This window comes from Carcharhinus amblyrhynchos, chromosome 11 (genome assembly GCF_965287045.1).
Source record: "Carcharhinus amblyrhynchos chromosome 11, sCarAmb.v2.hapA, whole genome shotgun sequence".
Taxonomy (NCBI): Eukaryota; Metazoa; Chordata; class Chondrichthyes; order Carcharhiniformes; family Carcharhinidae; genus Carcharhinus; species Carcharhinus amblyrhynchos.
This window is the reverse complement of record NC_137334.1, coordinates 96,446,551-96,460,347: the sequence shown is the minus strand read 5'-3', so window position 1 is coordinate 96,460,347 and position 13,797 is coordinate 96,446,551. Positions and strand designations below refer to the sequence as shown.

The following is a 13,797-nucleotide window of genomic DNA, read 5'->3' as shown; positions in this document are numbered from 1 at the left end:
AATCCTAGCTGGACAATGGGCGTTGTTCACAGTGTGGGGGGTGGAGCTGTTACTTTGCTCAGCCGCTGATATCAGCTGTCTGTGTTGTTCACTCTTTGCCCCAGCATGCCCTCTTGATCATGCTCTTCTCCACGGCCCCCTCTCTCACTGTCCCCTCCTGATAGTCACTCCCCGCTCTCTCACACAGTCACTTCACTCTCCATCTTCCCTGACACACAGTATTCTCTCTTCATTCTCTGTCTTCCCCAACTCTCAGCTGATCCTTTAGAGCCATACAATCCTACAGTGCATAAAGAAGCCATTTGGCCCATCAAGTCTGTACCGACTGCGATCCCACCCAGATCCTATTCCCATAACCCCATGTACTTACTCTGGCACTAAGGGACAATTTAGCATGGCCAGTCCACCTAACTAGCATGCCTTTCAGACTGTGGAAGGAAACTGGAGCATCCAGAGGAATCCCGTGCAGACACGGGGGAGGGGGAGCGTGCCGACTCCACACAGACACTGGCCCAAGCCAGGAATTGATCCTGGGTTGCTGGTGCTGTGTGGCAGCAGTGCTCCAACCACTGTGACCCCAAGCCACTCACTGGGCTAACCCCCTCATACCTTTTCTCTCTCACTCATGGCAGAATATCGTTTCTTCTCCATCTCCTCCTTTTCCATTCTCTTCCTCTCTGCTTTCAGTTCTGTCTCTCTCTGTTTCTTGGCCATTTTTTGAACTCGTTTCTTCTCAGCTTTTTTAAACTCAAGTTCAGAGGATAACGGTGCAGAAACCTGTAAAAACAGAAAGGACACAGGATATGTCAGCTCCAAGGCAGAAGGTAGCATTACCCACCCACAACTCCTTGAAGGGACCCCCAATATCTGCCCTCCCATCCTGCATACAATGCTCACCCAGTACCGCAACCACCACCCCCCAACACGTGTAATACCCCATTCACTGGGTATAATCTCCCCCCCCCCTCCCCCCCCCCCACCCCCCAAAAATAACAGAGTACAACCATTCCCATCTAATAACAAACTTACTAGATATAAAATGTGACCGAGAGTTATTACACACTGGGGTTATACCCAGTGACTGTCACTAGGTATAACCCCAGTGTATAATAACCCTCGGTCACCGGGTATAACCCCAAAGTATAACGCACTCTCACTGGGTATGACCCCAGTGTATAACTCTTGTCACTGAGTATAACCCAAGTATATAATAACTCTGTCACTGGATATAATCTCAGTGTATAATAACTCTATCACTGGGTATATGACTAACCTGATGAAGGAGCAGTGCTCTGAAAGCTTTTGCTACCAAATAAACCTGTTGGACTTTAACCTGGTGTTGTGAGACTTCTTACTGGGTATAACCCCAGTGTTTAATAACTCTGTCACTGGGTATGCCCCTCGCTTGCTCCATTTCGGAATACAGACTATCACTCGTCCATCCCTCCACCAGATGCCCCCCTTGCCACACTGCCGATAATGCGCTGCTTGCCACCTCCTAAACTTGCACACTGATCTGGCTAACTCCCCATGTTGACGGATGGCTGAAGTTAATATTCCTACTGCTCTATTCTTACCTGTGCTTTTGTGTAATTGTACCGGTCCGGGTGGTCTGCCATATATCGGCGAAACTCATTCCTTGTCTCCTTGTTAGCGGACACTGCATAAGCGGGACGATTATGTTTATCCCTGTAAAATATACACCTTCTTGATTTAATTTATTATTGTCAATGTATTAGAACATAAGAACATAAGAAATAGGAGCAGCCCCACCATTCAATAAGATCATGGCTGATCTGAAGTGGCTCAGTTCCACTTTTCCCCCTTAACCCTGAATTCCCCTGTCTATCAGAAACCTATCTACCCGTGACTTAAATATATTTAGCGAGGTAGCCTCCACCACTTCAACGGGCAGAGAATTCCAGAGATTCACCACCCCTTGAGTGAAGAAGTTCCTCCTCAACTCTGATCTAAACTGCTCCCACCCCCTTTATCTTGAGGCTGTGCCCTCTAGTCCTGCTGTCCTTTCTAAGTGGGGACAATCTCTCTACCTCTACCCTACCCATCCCCTTCATTATCTTATATGTCTCTATAAGATCCCCCTCATCCTTCTAAACTCCAACAAGTACAGACCCAGTCTGTTCAGTCTCTCTTCAAAGGCTAACCCCCTCATCTCCAGTATCAGCCTAGTGAACCTTCTATTAACATACAGTGAAAAGTATTATTTCTTGCGTGCTATACAGATAAAGCATACCATATATAGGGAAGGAAAGGTGAGGGTGCAGAATGTAGTGTTACAGTCATAGCTAGGGTGTAGAGAAAGATCAACTTAATGCAAGGTAGTTTGATTCAAAAGTCTGACAGCAGCAGGAAAGAAGCTGTTCTTGAGTCTGTTGGTATGTGATCTCAGACTTTTTATCATTTTCCCGATGGAAGGTGGGAGAGAGAATGTCCGAGCTGCATGGGGTCCTTGATTATGCTAGCTGCTTTCCTGAGGCAGCGGGAAGCGTAGACAGTATCCAATGGATGGGAGGTTGGTTTGAGTGATGGGCTGGGCTTTGTTCATGACCTTTTGTACTTTGTTGTGGTCTTGGGCAGAGCAGGAGCCCATACCAAGCTTGATACAACCAGAAAGAATGCTTTCTATGGTGCATCTGTAAAAGCTGGGGAGAGTTGTAGCAGACATGTCAAATTTCCTTAGTCTCCTGAGAAAGTAGAGGCGTTGGTGGGCTTTCTTCACAATAGCTTTCGCATGGAGGAACCAGGACAGGTTGTTGGTGATCTGGACACTTAAAAACTTGAAGCTTTCGACCTTTTCTACTTCATCCCCGTTGATATAGACAGAGGCATGTTCTCCTTTATGCTCCTGAAAGTTGGTGACAATCTCCTTTGTTTTGTTGACATTCAGGGAGAGATTGTCATTGCACCAGTTCACCAGATTCTCTATTTCATTCCTGTACGCTTTTTCAGCATTGTTTGAGATCTGACCCGCTACAGTGGTGGTGTCAGCAAACTTGAAAATCGAATTGGAGGGGAATTTGGTTATACGGCGATAGGTGTACAAGGAGTATAGTAGGGAGCTGAAGACACAGCCTTGTGGGGCACTGGTGTTGAGAATGATTGTGGAGGTGGTGAAGTATAAGCTCTTTCTCTTCTTACAGATGCTGCCAGACCTGCTGAGATTTTCCAGCATTTTTTTTCTCTTAGTTCCAGATTCCAGCATTCACAGTAATTTTATCCTCAACCACCACTTCGTTTATGGTTGTCATGGTTTGAGTTTTTTGAAGTGATCTCTCCATCAGAAAAACATAGAAACTAAAAACAGGAGTAGGCCATTTGGCCCTTCGACCCTGCTCCCCCATGGCTGATCATCAGAATCAATATCCTGATTCTCCTTCCTCCACATCCCTTGATCCCCAAGTGCTATATCTCATTTCTTCTTGGACATGGAGTTGGGGGTAGGGTGTTAGCGTGGATAGAGGATTGGTTGTCAAATAGGAGGCAGAGAGTGGAGGTCAACGGGTGCTATTCGGATTGGCGGATGGTGACTAGTGGAGTGCCCCAGAGTTCGGTGCTGGGGCCTCAGCTTTTTACCATTTATATAGATGATCTGGAGGAGGGAACCGAGTGTAGGGTGTCGAAATTTGCTGATGACACCAAGATTGGGGGAACGGCAAATTGTGCGGAGGGTGTGGAGAGTCTGCAGAAGGATCTAGATAGGCTGGGCGAATGGGCCAGGAAATGGCAAATGGAATTTAATGTTGGCAAGTGTGAGGTGGTCCACTTTGGTAGGAAGAATGGTAGGAAGGACTATTACTTACGGGGCGAAAAACTGCAGCAGGCGACGGTGCAGAGGGACCTCGGGGTCCTTGTGCATGAGTCGCAAAAACCCAGCTTGCAGGTGCAGCAGGTGGTCAGGAAGGCGAATGGGATGCTGGCCTTCATAGCGAGGGGGATTGAATATAAAAGTAGGGAGGTCTTGCTGCAGCTGTATAGGGCATTGGTGAGGCCGCAGCTGGAGTACTGTGTGCAGTTTTGGGCGCCGCACCTGCGCAAAGATATTTTGGCCTTGGAGGGAGTGCAGAGGAGGTTTACTAGGCTGATACCGGAGTTGAGGGGGTTGAGCTATGAGGAGAGGCTGAATAAACTAGGTTTGTACTCGTTAGAGTTTAGAAGAATGAGGGGAGATCTCATTGAGACGTATAAGATGATGAATGGGATGGATAGGATAGAGGTGGAGAGACTCTTCCCGCTCAAAAAAGACAGTAGGACTAGGGGCCACAACCTCAAGATAAAGGGGGCGCGGTTTAGAACGGAGTTGAGGAGGAACTTCTTCACTCAAAGGGTGGTGAATCTCTGGAATTCTCTGCCCGTTGAAGTGGTGGAGGCTGCCTTGCTAAATATATTTAAGATGCGGGTTGATGGGTTTTTGATAAGAGAGGGGATTAAGGGTTATGGGGAGAGGGCGGGAAAGTCGTACTGAGCCACGACAGATCAGCCATGATCTTATTGAATGGCGGGGCAGGCTCGAAGGGCTAGATGGCCTACTCCTGCTCCTATTTCTTATGTTCTTATGTTCTTCTTGAAACCAGACAATGTTTTGCCTCAGCTGTGATGGTGGATTCCACACATTCACCGCCCTCTGGAGGCTGATGTTTTTTTTCTGTCTCTCAAGAGAGTTCTGTTCTTACTCTGGATCAGTTTGAAACCTCCATTCATTGACTCTGTCTACACTTCCCATTGCCTCGGCAAAGCAGCCAGCATAATCGAGGACCCTAAACACCCCAGACATGTGACAATAATATATCAAATCAAAGCCAGTATTATTGAATCCATGTTGTCTTATCACTGAAGAAGCCCCGGTTGTTGTGCTCAGTGAGGAGTTGTAGATTTTTAGCTTTCTCAGTCCATCAGTTCTTGATTTCCCTCGTTCATCTTTGTACCTCCCCCTTTGCTGATTGGTGAGTTCTCCTCTTTGCTTTGCCGGTTGTCATTTTGCCAGGCATGGAGAGCTTTCTTCTTCTTCTTGATGAGGTATTGGATGAAGTGGTTGTTCTCATCAAACCAGGCTTGGTGTTTCCTGGTTTTCTTCACAGCTTGAGATAGTGACTGTCTCCAGTTATTCTCCACTCCATTAGAATGAAGAAGTGGAGATTTTTAAGGAGGCATTGTGAAAGTTCTTGAGCATGCTGACTCTTGAAGCTGCTCAGTGTTGATCGTTTTTCTGAACTGTTGGAGCCCAAGTGGACCACGACGTCTGAACACCTCACACTGCAAGCTCCTCTCCAGAACAAAATGTCCCGAAGCCTGGCAATGGGCAGGCAACACAGCCATCTGCACACTCACTTTCGGCTACACAGAACTGTGACTATCCCTCTGACTATACAATCCCCTACTACCACTTACACTGCTAATTACTCACCCTGCTCGAATGGCCTCCTGTACACAGTGCAGCAGTCACTGCTCATCCACATTGCACCCATCAATCTCACCCATGTAGAGATGCAAAAACCTCAAACCTGCTGGACAGCTGGAAGGGCTCAATCCTCATACCTTATAGAATGCCTGCACCGCAGGAGGCCATTTGACCCATCGAGTTTGCACCAACTCTTCAACAGAACATCTCACTCAGGCTTTATCATCGTAGCCGCAATCCCGCATATTTACCCCACTAGGGGCAATCCACCTAACCTGCACATCCTCGGACTGTGGGAGGAAACTGGCGCATCCAGAGGAAGCTCACACAGATGCGGAGAGAACATGCAGACACGACACAGACAGTGACCCAAGCTGGGAACTGAACCAGCGACCCTGTGGCTGTGAGGCAGCAGTGCTAACCTCTGTGCCACCGTATTGCCCTGTGTCGCCATGCCACTCATCCTGCACCACCCTGTCTTACTCAGTCACAACCTCCTGTCTCTGAGCTTGGACACAGAAGACCCAAGCGTACATGCCTCTGGGACAAGGTGCCCAGAAAGATTCTCCCTCCGTAATGCATCATTGTGTCCAAAACTCAGACTCTATCTCATTAGCAGTGAGCCAAAGTTCCTCAAATTGCAGGCACTTAACGCAGATAGGTTTGCACTGGATCACACTGCTGTCCATCAGCACCAGCCATCCTCACTGCATTTTAATCTTTTAGTAATTAAATATTAATTAATGCCAGGTCTGCACCTACCTGCCTATATTCTTTTGAAGTCTATCACTATCCTCTCGCAATACACCCTTAGCAAGGCCATGCAATCTTTCCTGAATTCTCAGAAAGGGACATAACATTGCCCTTGGACCTACTCAGTGTTAAAAGATGCAGTCTGTATTGAGGGCAGCCTCACCTAATGGCAGGATCGGAGCCTGCATCCATCAGCAAACGGAGGACGGCCGGCTGACCTGCAGCTGCTGCCACGTGCAGAAGGGTGAACCCTGTCTCGTCTAGAGCTTCACACAATACTGACACTGTCACTGCTGCAAGCCACTGAGCCTCGCTCCCAGAAGCTCCGCTGCTGAGACTGTCTGCTATGTCATGCTCCGTTCCCACCTTGCTGTCTTTGCCCTGTCCCATTTGCCTCTGGGTCTCTGAGGGTCGCTCCAGGTCTGTTTCCGTTGTAGTCTCAGCCACCTCATTGGAAGAAGCTGTCTGGGCAGGGCAGCCATGCTTGGTGCTGCTAACTGGCAGCACATGGTGCAGTAACGTCCGCAGATGTGCCACGTCTCCAGTCTTACATGCGGTGTACAACTCGTTCATCACTTGATAACGGGCACTCTCTGGAAAACAAAAGGCTTTTACTGTTATTCCATTGCACTGGCCCCCCCACATTCTACTCTCTATAAGCTTCACTACAGCCAATACAGTGCTGCCTGTCTGCTAACTCAAATCCCATTCCCCCATCAGCTCTCTGTTTACTGACCTACACAATCTGCTCTTTAAGCAATATCTTCATTCAAAAATTCTCATACTGTTCTAAGAGTTCTTCAAACCCCTCAGCCTATCTCCTCTCGCTGCACAAATCTCAGATCTCTACACTCCTCCATTTCCTCCTCTTCAGCATCCCCAATTTAAACCACTCCACTGTCTTGGTCCCTTGACACTGCTCTGCCATTCAATAAAATCCTGGCTGTTTCTAATTCCACATTCCCTGATAACCTCCGATTCCCTTACATAACAAGAATCTATCCACCTCAGGAATGTTCAGTGACCTGGTCTCCACCGCTCACAGAGGCAGAGTTCCAAAGTCACACAATCCTGAGATAAAGTATTTCACATCTCTGTCCAAACAGGACAATCTTTAATTTTTAAACAGTGCCCCTAGTTCTGGGCTCACCCACAAGAGGAAACATCCTTTCTACATCCACCTCATTAATACCTTTCAGGATCTTATCATGTTCACTTAAGTCGCCCTCACTCCCCAACATTTCAGTGGAAACCTTTCCTCAGGACAGCCCGATCGATAACCTCATGTGGGATTAGAAAGGGCATCTGGGTGTCCTCAGCTGGCAAGGGCAAACAGCTTGAATGCTGTAACACCTTTGTGTAACTTCTCTATGGTTGTGTCCCACTCACAACATACTTTCCTATTTTTGTGACATCTGAAAGTTAAGCTCCCATTCCTTCATCTCCTCGACACGGATATAAATGGTATAAAGTTGAGGTCCCATCACAGAACCCTGCGGGACCCGGCTCCTCTCATCCCGCCAATCAGAAAAAGACCCATTGCTGCTCACGCTGTTTTCTGTCACCAGTCGATATTCTCTCCATGTTAACATGTTACCCCCTCTCCATCAGCTTTTATATTTCACAATAACCTTTGATGCGGCACCTTATCAAATGCTTTCTAGAAATCCAAGTACAGCCTCCCCTCTATCTACAGTGCGTGTTACTCAAAGAATACCGATTGGCTAAACATCATTTCCCTTTCACTAACAGACTGACTTGTCCCGATTATCTCAATGCGTCCAACTACATGCTCCTCCACGATCAATCTTAGTCCCTTCCCCATGATAGGCATCCAGCTTCCGGGCTGAATGTTGCTGGTTTTCTGACCCCTCTCAATACCGAGGTCACACTTGGTATTTTCTAATCTTGTTTTCTCGCACTCTCTCCAACCTTTCTTCTTTTCCCCGGCTCTGTTCTCAGCCTCAGTTTTTTTCATGCTCATTTCAGACTCTCAGACTTGCTCACTCTTGCTTTCTCTTCCCACTGGGTCTGCTCTCAGTCCTGCAATGTCATCTCCCTCGCTCGCCTCCCTGGCCCCGCCCCCTCCCCGGCCCCGCCCGCTCCCCGGCTCGCTCGCCACCCTGGCCCCGCCCCCGGCTCGCTCGCCACCACAGCCCCGCCTGCTTGCCACCCCGGCCCCGCCCCCTCCCCACCCCGGCCCCGCCCCCTCCCCACCCCGGCCCCGACCCCTCGCCACCCCAGCGCGCTCGCCACTCCGGCCCCGCCCCCCTCCCCGCCCCCGCCCGCTCGCCCGCCACCCCGGCCCCGCTCCCCTCCCCGGCACGCTCGCACCCTGGCCCCGCCCCCCTCCCGGCTCGCTGCCACTCCGGCCCCGCCCCCGCCCCGCTCGCCTCCCCGGCCCCGCCCCTCTCGCCAACCTGGCTCCGCCCCCAGCTTGCTCACCCCGGCCCCACCCACCGCCGTGGCCAGGGAGGCAAGCGAGCTGGGGGCGGGGCCAGGGCAGCGAGTGGGTGAGGGCCGAATGGCCTCCTCCTGCTTTGACTTTATGTTTCTCTGACTTTATTGAAACGTATAAGATCCTGTGAGTATTGACAGGGTTGATGTGGAGGGGATGTTTCGTCTTGTGGAGAAACTAGAACAAGGGGTCAGTGTTTAAAAATGGCGGGTCATGAATTGAAGCAGAGATTGGGGAAAATCTTTTTACTGAGGCTGAGGGGCTTTGTTTCTAGGAAGAGGGTTCTAGAGTCTTTTAATGGCAGGGGTGATAGATTCATGTAAAACTAGGAGGTGAGTGTTCTTCGGAGGTCGGTAAGTTGCAGATTATTAGAATAGCCATGATCTTAATAAATGGCAGAGCAGGCCCGAGGAACCAAGCACAGAAGGAGAGGGCCTGAGGGTCTGAGTGACAGAGCGGAGCCGAGGAGCCGCGCAGAAGCGGAGAAGGAGCAGGCCCAAGGGGTCATGCTGTTCCGTGGTCATTTGTGTTGAGGTGCTGAAGCAGTCGGTGCCTGCACACAGCAAGACCTGGATAACAATCCGCCTTTAACTGAATCCTGGCAAATATCACTCACACAACAATGCCAGGCAATAACCATCTCCAACAAAAGAAAATCTAACCAGCTTCTCTGTACATCCAACAGTATTTACCATCACTGATTCCCCCACTATTTACACTCTGACTGTTAACATTGACCAGAAATGGAGCTGGACTAGCCGTTTAGATACTGCAGCTGCTAGAATGCTTTGCCATTCATTAAGATCAGGGCCGATCATCCAACTCAATCACCTTCCCCCCATATCCTTTGATCTCCTTTGCCTCAAGTGCTATATCTAACTGCTCCTTGAAGACATTCATGTTTTGGCCTTAACTATTTTTTATGGTAATGAATTCCACAGGCTCACCACTCTCTGGGTGAAGAAATATCTCCTTATCTCTGTCCTAACCATTCTACCCTGAATCCTCAGGCTATGACCCCTGGTTCTGGACTCATAAGAACATAAGAAATAGGAGCAGGAGTAGGCCATCTAGCCCTTCGAGCCTGCCCCGCCATTCAATAAGATCATGGCTGATCTGTCGTGGCTCAGTTCCACTTTCCCGCCCTCTCCCCATAACCCTTAATCCCCTCTCTTATCAAAAACCCATCAACCCGCGTCTTAAAAATATTTAGCGAGGCAGCCTCCACCACTTCAACGGGCAGAGAATTCCAGAGATTCACCACCCTTTGAGTGAAGAAGTCCCTCCTCAACTCCGTTCTAAACCGCACCCCCCCCTTTATCTTGAGGCTGTGCCCCCTAGTCCTACTGTCTTTTTTGAGCGGGAAGAGTCTCTCCACCTCTATCCTATCCATCCCATTCATCATCTTACACGTCTCAATGAGATCTCCCCTCATTCTTCTAAACTCTAACGAGTACAAGCCTAGTTTATTCAGCCTCTCCTCATAGCTCAACCCCCATTGGGAACATTCTTTCTGAATCTAGCCTGTCTAACCCTGTTAGAATTTTGTAAGTTTCTGAGATCCCTCCTCATTTTTCTAAACTCCAGTAAACAGTATCCTAACCAACTCAATGTCTCATACCTCAGTCCCACCATCCCCAGAATCAGCCTGGTAAACCCTCGCTGCACTCCCTTGAGTGCAAGAACATCCTTCCTCAGAAAAGGGGATTAGAACTGCACACAATACTCTAGGTGTGGCCTCACCAAAGCCCCGTATAATTAAAACAACACATCCCTGCTCCTGTATTCAAAACTCTTGCCATTTACCTTCTATTGCCTGCTGTATCTGCATGCTTACCTTCAGTAACTGATGCACAAGGACACCCAGTTCTCTCTGCACATTCTCCTGCTCTAATTTATGGCCAGATAGTAATCTGCCTTCCTGTTTTTGCTACCAAAGTGGATACCCATACATTTATCCAAATAATACTGAATCTGCCATGTATTTGCCGAAGGATCTCTGCATCCTCTTCACAGCTCAGCCTCCCACCCAGCTCTCATCAAAAATTCAGAGATAATACATTTAGGTCCCTCATCTAAATTTGTGAATAGCTGGGGTCCCAGCACCGATCCCTGCGGGTACCCCACTAGTCACTGCCTGCCACTCAGAAAAATGACCCATTTATTCCTACTCTGTTTCCTGTCTGTCAACCAGTTTTCTATCCATCTCAATACACTACCTCCAATCCCATACACTTTAATATTAGACGCTAATCTGTTACATGGGACTTTATTGAAAGCCTTCTGAAAGATCAAATGAACTGGCTCCTCTCAACGACTCTAATAGTTACATCCTTGAAGAATTCCAGTAGATTTGACAAGCATGATTGCCCCTTTGTAAATCCATTCTGACTTTGCCCAATTCTGTCACTGTCTAACAACAGCTCTGCTATAAAATCTTTGATAATGGACACTAGAATTTTCCCCACTATCGATGGCAGGCTGACTGGTGTATATAATTTTGTTTCTCTGCATCTTTTTTAAGTAGTGGGGTTACATTAGCGACCTCTAATCTGTAGGAACTGCTCCAGTTGCCTTTTACTCTTCTAACTCCAGGGATCACATCCTGTCCAACCTTTCCTCACAAGACAACTCATCAAAATCCTGCTGTTAGTATGAGGAGTTCCGAATGGTGCTAAATTCTGTGCAAACGTGAGCGAACATTCCCACTTTTGACCTTCTGATGAATTGAGAATTAAAAATGAGTGACCACCAGGAGAGGCAGGCGGGAGGTGCAGGAGTCTCCTGTGTCTATTCCCCTTTCAAAGAGGGATATCATTCTGGATACTGTTGAGGGGGATAGCCTGTCAGGGGGAGAAACCAGTAGCAACCAGGCCTGTGACACCACAGCTGGTTCTGCTGTGGGAAAGGGTCAGAGCAAAGAGCAAGCGAACAGTAGTAATAGGGGACTTGCTAGTTAGAGGCACAGACAGGCGTTTCTGTGGTCGCAATCGAGACTCCAGGATGGTGTACTGCCTCCCTGGTGCCAGGATCAAGGACGTCTCTGAGCAATTGCAGGACATTCTTAAGGGGGGAGGGTGAGCAGCCAGAGGTTGTTGTACATATTTGTACCAAAACATAGGTAGGAAAAAGGATGAGGTCCTGAAACGTGAATATAGTGTGTTAGGCAGAAGACTAAAGTGCAGGACCTTGAAGGTAGTAACTTCAGGACCACTATCACTGCCATGTACTAGTGAGAGTATGAATAGGAGGATCAAGCAGATGAATACCTGGCTTGAGAGCTGGAGCAGGGATTTAGATTTTTGGATCATTGGGATCTTTTCTGGGGAAGGGCTGACCTGAACTGGAGGGGGACTAACACCCTGGCGGGGACATTTGTTAGAGCCACTCGGGAGGGTTTAAGCTAGTTTGGCGGGGGGTGGGATCCAAAGCGGTAGGGAGATGGGACTGAAGTGTGAAAACAGCACAGAAGTTAAAGAGAGCACATTAAGTAGTAAAGGCAGTGTCAGTAATCCTAGTACCAGACAGATCAGGTAAAAGCAAGACAGAGCAAGGGAAGTCCACATTAAACTGCATTTATTTCAATGCAAGAGGCCTGACAGGAAAGGCAGATGAACTCAGAGCATGGACGGGTACGTGGGACTGGACATTACAGCAATTATTGAAACATGGCTAAGAGAGGGGCAGGACTGGCAGCTCAATGTTCAAGGGCATAGATACTATAGGAAAGATAGAACAGGAGATAAGAGAGGAGGAGGAGTTGCACTTTTGATTAGGGAAAGCATCACAGCCGTGATAGGGGATATATCCGAGGGTTTGCACACTGAGTCTATAAGGGTAGAACTGAGAAATAAAGGGGGAAATCACTTTGATAGGGTTTACTATAGGCCCTCAAATAGTTGGCGGGAAATTGAGGAGCAAATATGTAAGGAGATTACAGACAGCTCCAAGAAAAATAGGGTGGTAATAGTCAGAGATTTTAACTTTCCCAACATTGACTGGGACAGTCACAGTATTATTGGACAGAAATTTGTTGAGCGTATTCAGGAAGAATTTCTCATTCAGTAAGTGGATGGCCCGACTAGAGAGGGGGCAAAACTTGACCTCCTCTTGGGAAATAAGGAAGGACAGATGACAGAAGTGTTAGTGAGGGATCACTTTGGGACCAGTGACCATAATTCTATTGGCTTTAAGATAACTATAGAGAATGATAGGTCTGGCCGAAAAGGTAATATTCCAAATTGGGGCAAGGCCAATTTTGATGGTATCAGGCAGGAACATTCAAAAGTTAATTGGGGGAGTCTATGGGAAGGTAAAGGGATGTCTGGTAATGGCACGCTTTCAAAAGTGTGTTAACCAGGGTTCAGGGTAAACACATTCCTCTTAGAGTGAAGGGCAAGGCTGAGAGAAATCAGGAACCCTGGATGACTCGGGATATTGAGGCCCTGGTCAAGAAGAAGAAAGAAGCACGTAACGAGCATAAGCAGCTGGGATCAAGTGAATCTCTTGAAGAGTATTGGGGGTTAGGAGCAGAGTTAAGAGAGAAATTAGGAGGGCAGAATGGGACACAAGATTGTTTTGGCAGAGAATGCAAAGGAGAATCCAAAGAGCTTCTACAAATACATAAAGGGCAAGAGAGTAACAAGGGAGAGAGTAGAGCCTCTTAAGGATCAACAAGGTCATCTATGTGCAGATCTACAACAGATGGGTGAGATCCTAAATGAATGTGTCTCATCAGTATTTACTGTTGAGAACAGCTTGGATGTTAGGGAACTTGGGGAAATAAATAGTGATGTCTTAAGGAGTGTATATATTAGAGGTGGTGGTGCTGGAAGTCTTAAAACACATCAATATCCCAGGACATTGTGGGAGGCTAGGGAAGAAATTGCGGGTCCCTAGCTGAGATATTAGTCACGGGTGAGATGTCTGAAGATTGGAGAGTGGCACATAAGAACATAAGAAATAGGAGCAGGAGTAGGCCATCCAGCCCCTTGAGCGTGCCCCGCCATTCAATAAGATCATGGCTGATCTGTCGTGTCTCAGTTCCACATTCCCGCCCTCTCCCCATAACCCTTAATCCCCTCGCTTATCAAAAACCCATCAACCCGCGTCTTAAAAATATTTAGCAAGGCAGCCTCCACCACTTCAACGGGCAGAGAATTCCAGAGAT

At 48.0% G+C, this 13,797-nt stretch overlaps 1 protein-coding gene across 4 annotated transcripts in view; it reads right to left on the bottom strand.

Moving 5' to 3' along the window:
• ankzf1 (ankyrin repeat and zinc finger peptidyl tRNA hydrolase 1) overlaps nt 1-13,797 on the bottom strand; it is a 61,692-nt gene that overhangs the window by 8,804 nt on the left and 39,091 nt on the right. For 2 of the 4 annotated variants that reach the window (XM_080199631.1, XM_080199633.1), the window contains exons 11-13: nt 6,333-6,762; nt 1,578-1,704; nt 610-777 (exon numbers count right to left, since the gene is read on the bottom strand). In XM_080199631.1, the coding sequence (XP_080055757.1) occupies nt 610-777; nt 1,578-1,704; nt 6,333-6,762 (725 nt within the window). The remainder of the gene's footprint in view (nt 1-609; nt 778-1,577; nt 1,705-6,332; nt 6,763-13,797) is intronic. The other 2 variants (XM_080199634.1, XM_080199635.1) reach the window with 1 other exon arrangement.